General features: G+C 63.8%; 2 protein-coding genes across 9 annotated transcripts in view; both read right to left on the reverse strand.

Annotated features, from left to right (window-relative positions):
- The window catches only part of TMEM82 (transmembrane protein 82), an 8,445-nt gene extending 5,178 nt beyond the window's left edge, over window positions 1-3,267 (reverse strand). Inside the window, exons 1-5 of the mRNA XM_024125257.3 lie at window positions 3,108-3,267; window positions 2,893-2,965; window positions 2,517-2,691; window positions 1,479-1,896; window positions 90-277 (exon numbers count right to left, since the gene is read on the reverse strand). Coding sequence (XP_023981025.1) covers window positions 90-277; window positions 1,479-1,896; window positions 2,517-2,691; window positions 2,893-2,965; window positions 3,108-3,195 — 942 coding nt within the window. The 5' untranslated portion in view covers window positions 3,196-3,267. The remainder of the gene's footprint in view (window positions 1-89; window positions 278-1,478; window positions 1,897-2,516; window positions 2,692-2,892; window positions 2,966-3,107) is intronic.
- Window positions 3,268-3,682: 415 nt separating this feature from the next.
- SLC25A34 (solute carrier family 25 member 34) lies at window positions 3,683-8,033 on the reverse strand. Of its 8 annotated transcripts, none has more exons than XM_028483876.2 (6): window positions 7,452-8,033; window positions 6,757-6,822; window positions 6,504-6,656; window positions 6,018-6,152; window positions 4,146-4,223; window positions 3,971-4,054 (listed from the first exon to the last, which is right to left on the reverse strand). In XM_028483876.2, the coding sequence occupies exons 1-5, from the start codon at window positions 7,869-7,871 to the stop codon at window positions 4,170-4,172; spliced, it is 828 nt and encodes a 275-aa protein (XP_028339677.1). In that variant the 5' UTR covers window positions 7,872-8,033; the 3' UTR covers window positions 3,971-4,054; window positions 4,146-4,169. The 8 variants fall into 8 exon arrangements, with proteins under 8 accessions (XP_028339673.1, XP_028339675.1, XP_028339679.1 ...); XM_007128345.3 differs by lacking the exon at window positions 4,146-4,223 and adding an exon at window positions 4,970-5,383 and having other exon boundaries at window positions 3,979-4,054; XM_028483873.2 differs by lacking the exon at window positions 3,971-4,054 and adding an exon at window positions 4,970-5,383 and having other exon boundaries at window positions 4,200-4,223.
- Between the last annotated feature and the right edge of the window lie 390 nt (window positions 8,034-8,423).

Below are 8,423 nucleotides of genomic sequence, written 5' to 3' on the forward strand. Positions count from 1 at the left end.
GGATGCCCAGCAGGGAGATGAGGATGCCCAGCAGGGAGGCTGGAGCGGGGCTTCGGTGTCCGGGGCACGTTCAGGGAGGAGGTGCCCACCTGTATCTGGCAAAGATCAAACAGGGTGCGGGTGCCCAGCAGGCACCAGAACTCGCCCAGCAGGGAGATGAGGACGCCCAGCAGGTCCAGCCAGCGGCCCACGGTCAGCAGCAGCAGAAGGAGGCCGCACATGCGCACCAGCACCGTCTGGACCTGGCTCTGCAGGCCGGGATGCCGCTGCTGCCCCTCTGCAGAGACACAGTCCCTGTCGCCGTCTGCCTGTCTGCCTGCCCCGAGGTCCAGCTGAGTCGGCTGCCTGGACCCCCCAGCTCCCCCTCCCGCTTTCCTCGGCGCGTGCCTTCCCCTCCCCAGGCGGCCCCGCTCCCTTCCTCCTCACCCCACCCCCACTCTGAGCAACTACAGGGGCGCTTCTTCCCTCCCAGGCCTCACTGCCCACCCAGTCTCCCCCTGCAGTCAGGACGGGAGCCGTCCTGACTCCTCTTTCCTGCACGCCCTCGTCCGATCCATCAGTAAAAGCCCTATGAGCTCCTTCTACCAAGTAGACCTGGGTCTCACAGCACAGCAGGCTCCCCACTGGGCTCCTGTCTTCGGATCTCGACCCTACAACTCAGTGTGTACTCAGCGGCCGGTAGCCTTCTCAACACACTAGCGAGATGAAATCATTCCTCTGCTTATAATCCTCCCAGGATTTCCCACTGCCTTTGGAGTAAACTCCAAACTCCTCACCTTGTGAGGTCCTGCCCCATGTGACCGGAGTCCCCTCTCCGACCTCATCTCATCTCTGACTTGGTCCCGCTTGCTCTCCAGCCCCAGCGATCCAAGTTTTCACCAAGCATGCTAGGTTCATTCCCACCTCAGGGCCTTTGCACCTGCTGCTCTGCCTGCCTGACTGCCCTTCCTTGTCCTGACTCTTCCACCCCATCCCTACCCTGCAGCCAGGTGGCTCCTCCTAGAGCCCAGATCTGATCAGGTCACTTTCCCCTGCTTAAAACCCTGCAATGGCTTCTCATCAGACTGCCTTGCCTGGATGATGACAGCTCTCCATCAGGCCCCTGTGAACCCAGCCAGCCTCATCTGCTCCACTTGCCTCCATGACAGCACTCCGTTTTCATGCCTTGTCTCACTTCTGGGCTGTGGCATTTATGGTTCCCTCTGCCAGGATCTCCTTTGCTCCCTCATCTCTCCCAGGGGCTCCTGCTTATCCTTCAAGGCCCAATTCAAGTACTGTGTCTCCAGGCTCCCCCTGCACGCTGCACCCTTATCCGAGCTGCCCCACTGCATGGCCCTGCTAGCAGGCTGGGTGCTCTGGGATGGCAGGGGCAGGGGCTGAGTGTCGTCGGCCTCCCCAGGGCCTAGCACAGCACTGGGCCTGGGTCAGACGGTGGGATGTGAGTGTCGAGCGAATGAACTGCCGCCCGCGACCCTCACCCTGCATGTAGATGACCAGCAGGGTGTAGCAGATGGTGAGCGGCATCCAGAAGCGCACAGCCTCCGAGGTGGTCAGGAAGTCCCGGTTGAGGAGGGCCACGGCTGCCACGTTGCCCACTGCAAAGGTCACGGCCAGGGCGCGGCCCAGCACCCGGGGGAGGCTGTGAGCGCCAGCCAGCAGGACCAGGCAGACCCCACAGTAGTGCTTGCTGCTGTGCAGCTCGTAGACCCGGCAGACGTGGCGGCGGAGGCGCCGGGTGCCCGAGCTGAGCAGCGCGGCCAGCCCCAGGCCCAGCAGCAGGTTCAGCGTGCGGTGCGGGGCGCCCTCCTGCAGGAAGCTCAGGCTGCAGGTCAGCCCGCAGCCCAGCGAGTACTGGCACAGTAGGTACAGCTGCAGCCTCTCGGTGCCCCGGGCGCCCTGGGAGGGGGAGGTGGCAGAGAGGGGCCACGATTGTGTGCGCTCAGGCCACTCCTCACCGCGCGGGGACCCAGAGGGTGTCAGGGTACAGATGGTCCACTCTGTGGGAGGCCAGGGCCCGAAGGAACCTCAGGGGCCGTTCCCGAAGAGGGAATATTGCCTTCAGGTCAAGCCCTACTGGGATCATTTCTTTCAGCTTAATTTCAATCATGATTATTACTTGGGACCTATCTGCTTGCTGAAGGGTGGTGGCTCAAAGCCTTCGAGACCTGGGTTCAAAGCCCGACTCTACTTCTTGCTGGTTGTTGGCCACAGATAAGCCACGTAGCACCTCTGAGCCTTAGTTTCCCATGTGTGAGATCGGAATCACAGCAGACTTTTACCCCCAGTGGTTCTGAGGATGAGATGGTGCACTCGAAGCACCTAGCACAGCGCCTGGCTCATGGGAAGCTCTCGACATCCGGGAGCCGCTGTGTTATCTTCTTGGACTGGGGTGGTGTCCACTCTGAGTGGAGACTCAGCTTTGGCGATGACAACCGGGCCCAGGTTCCTGTATTTGGGGGTGAAAACTAGGGCCCAGGGCCAGGCAGTTCTCACCCACCACCTGCCTGTGGTCTTACCTTGTCCAGGGAAAGCAGCATAGAGACAGCCCGGAGGGAGAACTCGAGCACCACGAGGGCAGCCACCCGGACCCCCACGGCGGTCAGGATCAGGGCCAGCCCTGCCAGGTGCACAGTCTCCAGCGAGGCCCACTGGGCCCGCAGCCGCTCCTTTTCAAGCCGCCGCTCCGGGTCACTGTGGAGGAAGAGGGGGGCACGGGCAGAGGGCCAGCACCACCAGCCCCGTCCCTGGAGGGGGTCCCGGTGCCCCCAGCCACACCCTGGGGGTTAGGGACGGGTGGCCTCTTCCTCCCAGTACTCCCCTCGGAGGAGGCCAGAGTCGCATGCAGTGTGGGCTCCAGGGGGCTGGGAGGGGGCCGGGGAGGCGGGCACTCACTTGGTACAGCCCACGAAGAAGTAGACCTTCAGGAGGTTGTTCAGGACGGAGACGCCGCAGGCCCCGACGAGGCCTGACGGGGTTAGTAGGGAGGGTAGGCAGCTTGGTAGGGTTAGAGGAGGGGGCGGTGGGAGACGCACGTGGGTGGGGTTCGTCTTGCGCCGGGCTGGTGCCCCGGAGGGGGCGGGGCTGAGGGGGATGGGGGAGGCGCTCACCTTGCAGGAGGGCGTCGAGGAGGCCGGAGCCCCACTCAAGGGAGGGGAGGCTGGGGAGCCAGGAGGGGAGGGACAGCGGGGAGAACATGGCCGCCAGGATCCAGCCCCAGCCTCCGGCCCGGTCTGCGCCAGACACACCGCAACGTCACCACCACCGGGCAAAGGTGGTGGAGGCGAGGGGAGGGGCTGGGAGGGGCTGGGAGGGGTCAAAAGCCCAGGCGAGGGAAAGGGAGGGGAGGGGAGAGGAGGAGAGCCAGGGCCTTAAACCTTTGGGCTGCTGGGTTCAGACCAATGCCCAGGGGCTCCCCATTTGGGCAGCATGGGGTGGGGGGCATCTCTAGGTGGGCTGGTCTCTGTCCTGCTTTTCTCAGGACAGAGACCAACCCACCCCTGGGCCTTGCCACCCATCCCTTCCTGAAGCCCCAGGCCTCCCCTCTTCTGCCCTCCCCCAGCCTCCGGTCTGGGTCCCCCCCTCAGCCCAAGGTCTGGAAGGGGGCGTCTCTCCCGCCACGGCCCGGGGCTGGGATCCAGCTCTGGGCCCTCCCCTCCTGCGCCGTAGGGCAGCCCGCCTTGACGATCCTCCCCGTGTCCACTAGGTGGCAGGCCTCCCTTGGCCTGAGGGGCGGGGCTGGCTCGCCCCAGTTCTTTTGGATCCTCCTTTCTCAGACCGAGGAAGGCCAAGGGTGTGGGTTCAGGGGTCGGGAGACTGAGGCTGCCAGCAGAGGGGAGTCGTTGAAGTAGACAAAATAGAAAACTTTATTGGTTTGGAGTGTGCAGTAGGGCTGCCCCTGGGGAGCAGCTCTTTGCAGACGTGGGGTGTGGCAGGGAAGGTAGTTCAGGCTGCTTGACCTCTCCGGCCACTCCTGCCCCTTCAGGGACTCAGCATCCACTTCCGTAGCACAAAGGTCGGTGCAGGCCTTAGGAACACGCCCATGGTGGGAGGGTGGCTGCAGCGTGGGGAAAGAGCCTGGGATGAGGCCGCCCAGCTCTACTACCTTGGGCAAGTCATTTCCTTTCCCGGGACCTGAGTGTGCTCACCTGAACAATGGGCACCATCAAGCGCTACCTTTCAGGACCGTCGTGAGAATCTGTGCAAATGTCCACAGTGCTGGGCACCTAGGAGACCCTCAGTAAAAGCCCTCAGTTGATGCGCTGAATTGTGTCCCCTCCCCCTCCCCAGATTCATATATTGAAGTTCTAACCTCAGAATGTGACTCTTTGGAGACAGGGTCCTAAAGAAAGCAATTCTCAAAGGAAGTATTGATGAGTAAGTTAACATGAGGTCATTAAGGGTGGATCCTAATCCAACATGACTGGTGTCCTTATAAGCAGGGACCAGGACACAGACACACAGAGGGAAGACCATGTGGGGACATGGAGAAGACGGCCATCTACAAGCCAAGAAGAGAGGCCTCAGAGGAAACCAACCCTGCCGACACCTTGATCAGACATCTGGCCTCCGGAATTATGAGAAAATAACGTTCTGTGGTTTAAGCCGCCTAGTCTGAGGTCCTCTATGACGGCGGCCCTGGCAGTCTAACACAGACGATGACGTTACGGCCTTACGGTGCTCCCCAGGGCCTCCCCGCATGATCCCTCAGGGGCACCCCAGCACCCAAGGTCCTGGCTCTTGCCAAGGGCACAGGTCTGGGCTGGGCAGAGCTGGGTTCTCTGCCCCTTCAAAGCTGTGTGGCTTTGGTCAAAGCACTTCACCTTTCTGAGCCCCCGCTTCCGAATCAGTAACAGAGCATTTTACCGTCTCCTACTGTTTGAGGACTAAGTGAGCTGGTGCACCTAAGTGGCCCAGCTCATGGTGATTTTCACACCCTGGAGCGGTTATTATAACAATGAGATAAGGTTACCCAGGACAGAGAGGGAAGAGAAGCTTTCTGGAGAACAGAGTGGGTGGTGATTCAAGGCGGATCCGTTGGCCCTGGGTGGGCCACGGGGCTGGGTTGACCACCGCTGTCTACACTCTCCCCGAACCTGCGGCAGGGCCTGGGCCTGGGCGGGCTCCGGGACGGCCGTTCCCAGGTGGAGCGGGCCGTCGCTTCCTGCCAAGGGCCCGGCTGTGTCAGGGTGAAGGACGCCGCCTAGCTGCCCTGGTGCTGGGCCCGCCCGGCCAGTTTCCGGAGCTCATCCCAGAAGAGCATGCTGAGGATGGTGTGGGGACCCAGGCGCAGGTAGGTGGGGCCCAGACCCTTGTAGAGCGCCAGGGGGCCCTCCTGCCGCCAGATCTTCACCAGGCAGTCGGCGAGGCCGCCATACAGCCGGCCCTGGGGACAGACACAGGGACGACATCACTACAGGCGTCGTGGGGCCCTGGCTGGCACAATGCGGTGTGTCTGTGTGTAAGGGCTTCTGTGGCACATCACAGAGGGCACTCCCCCGAGCTCGGCAAATCACATAATAGTAACCCTTCGGGCTGTGAAAGTTAAAAAAGGGCCTCTTCCTCCAGGCAGCCACAGCCCCAGGCCAGCGGCTCAGCTTGGTTAGTGGCATGCAGGTGGATTTCACCGCTAACTCAGCCCGTGGAGGGCACCTTTGTGTTGGGCACACCTTGCACCAGTGTACGTGATGGCCCCTGTGCGTCTGTGAGGCTGGGAGGTCAGGACTCCATTCCAGTTGAGGCTCCTCCACCTACTGGCTGCGTGACCTCAGGCAAGTCACTTGATCTCTCTGAGCCTCAGTCTCCTCATCAGGAGAACGAAAGTTGTTGTGAGGACAGAATAGAATCCAGGTGTGAAAATATGCTTAGTACGTGCTTGGGACATAGGTGTTCAGCAAACAAGCTGAATTAATGTGTATGTGTGTGTGTGTGTGTGTGTGTGTGCGCGCGCGCGCGCGTGCGTGCGTGCTGGGGGATGCTGTCCAGCTCCCACGCCCTCCCCCACTCTGTCCCCCGCTCACCCTGCCCGCTCCGTCCACAGGCTGATTGTACAGCCGCGTGCTGACCACGTCGAAGGGGGTCATGACTGTGACCACAGCTACGCTGCTGATCATGCCCCCGGCCAGGGCCACCAGCCAGCTGTCCTCTGGGAGCCACTGTGGGGACGTACAGGCTGCTGAGCCCTGTAGTGCCCTCCACCCCCCCACGTGGTGCCCAGCCCCTCCTCTCAGCGCCCGGGGGGCTGGAAGAGCTAGGGAAAGGGGGGCAGATGAGGCCCCTCTGGCCACTCCCCCCGCCCACTGCCCTGAGCTCCTTTACAGCTGGAGGGTTCACTGCGGACTCTCCACTCTTGCTGGACCCGAGGGCCAGAATCACGGCCCTGAGGGCAGAGTCAGGGCCCTCGGCTTTTTTAAGGGGCCTGTCACCACTCCCTGGGCTTCCCTGCGTGGGGTCCAGCTGGCGATGTGGAGGCGCGATAAGGGGCGCGGGTGTCCCCCGCTCCTCACCTGTTGCTCCTGCACCCAGGCCTTGGCGGAGGCGAAGGTGGCCAGCTGAGCAGCCGAGCCGACCATGACCCGGGGCACGGCCCCACCCACACCCCGCCACAGCCCCGCCAGGCCCTGCTGCCGCCAGATGGTCCCCAAGGCATCCAGGACGCTCTGCAGGGAGAGGGCACAGGGTCACCGGGCGGCCCCTGCCCGCCCAGGGGCCCATCCAGCCCACCCAGCCGGGGAAGCTCCGGGGAGTGACGGTCCCCACCTGGTGAGGGTGCTGGTGTCCCACAGCCATTGCGGCCACCGTCTGGGCCTGTAGCTGCGTTTTGACCTGTGAGAGCAGAGGTGACACAGGGCCTGGGTATGGAACCTTAGAAGAGCCTGGACGAGCTGTGTGTGTTGAGGGCACCCCTCCCCGGGCCCTGACACCCAGACCTCCCTGAGCCCACACCTGCAGCTTTGCGGGGGGTGGTGTGGAATAGGGTTGAGGGTGAGGCTCTGGAGTCGGCTTGGGTCTGCATCTGGGTGTGACCTGGGACAAGTTACTTAACCTTCTCTCAGCCTGCCTGCTCACCCTTGGAAGACTGCTCTGGGGGCCAAGAGAGATGATGACTGTAGCATCCAGGCTAGGATGGGGGGCCCTCTCTTGATGGAAGCTTTATGCTTAACTTGCACAGGGCACGCAGGAAGACAAGTGACCACGTGGGCCTGAGCCAGCACACCTCCTGCCACCCTCTGCCCCCTCCCCCGGCTCAGGACCAGTGGGCGGGGGCCCCAGGGGAGCAAGGTTCAGGGCGAGGCCCTGGTGCCCTGGACCAAGGGGCAGATTCCAGGCCTGGGCAGGGATGTCCTGGGAAGCAGCCCCACCCCATCTGCTCCACGGAGGCCAGCCCTGGAGGCTGCAGAGCCCCCAGGGGAGCTGGGTCACAGGGTGGGAGCAGATGGGGACAAGGCACTCACCAGGTAAGCGGGGCTCCCCACGAAGGCACCCAGTGCCCCTGCCACAGCGCCCGCGACCACAGTGCCACCCGGCTGCTGGGCGAGCCCGGCCTGGCATGCCAGGCTGTAGCAGTAGAAGCGGACGCCGTTCATGAGGCCCTGGTAGAGGAGGCCGGCAGCCAGCCCCTTCTGCAGGCCGCACAGCCCATCTGCACGGACCACAGCGACGACGGAGGCCAGAAAGCCCCGGTAGTGCCGAGGGTAGGTGCCCCGGGCCTGCAGCTCCCCCTGCAGCTGCAGCCGCGTCTTCACCACCTCCAGGGGGTTGGTGAAGACACAGGCCAGGCAACAGGCCGAGGCGCCCAGCACCAGGTCCACAGCTGGAGCCACCGTCTCCATGGCCTCCGGGCCAGGGGCCGGCTGTGCCCGTGTCAGGGGCATGGGCACGGGCCCTGGGGTGGCGGTGCTTAGGCTGTCTTCACCCCCAAAGGGCCACAGGGCTGGGAACCGAGGGAGCCTGGGGCCATGTCTGGAGGGCAGAGGCCCGGGTCAGAGCGGCCAGCTGCTGCCAGGCGGCCCTGCTCTCTCAGGAGCCCACCTGCTCTGCTCCTTCCTGGGAGCCTGGGACACGCCCCCGCCGGCTCTGGACCAATCCCAGCTGCCTGCGTCCCCCACACCTCCCTGCCGGGGAGGGCCTGGACCCTGGGATCTGGGGGAAAGGTCACCGGGGCCCCAAGGGAGACGCGGGGGGTGGGGGTGGGGGGGTGGGGGTGGGGCAGAAAGTGCCAATCAGCCAAGACGCCTCCTCCTGCCCCTCTGGTTCTCCAGCCTTCCCTCTGGCCCTGGGGCAAAGGGCTGGTGCTGCTGCCCTCCCTCCGGCTTGGCCAGTCCTGCTGTAGCTCAGGGCCCTGGGCAAGAGGCAGCTGCTTGGGAGGCTCCTCTTAGCAGCTCAGCAACATTTCCCCCCCCCCCCCCCCCGCCCCCCCCCCCCCC

The sequence above is a fragment of the Physeter macrocephalus genome, unplaced genomic scaffold (genome assembly GCF_002837175.3).
Source record: "Physeter macrocephalus isolate SW-GA unplaced genomic scaffold, ASM283717v5 random_83, whole genome shotgun sequence".
Lineage (NCBI taxonomy): Eukaryota > Metazoa > Chordata > Mammalia > Artiodactyla > Physeteridae > Physeter > Physeter macrocephalus.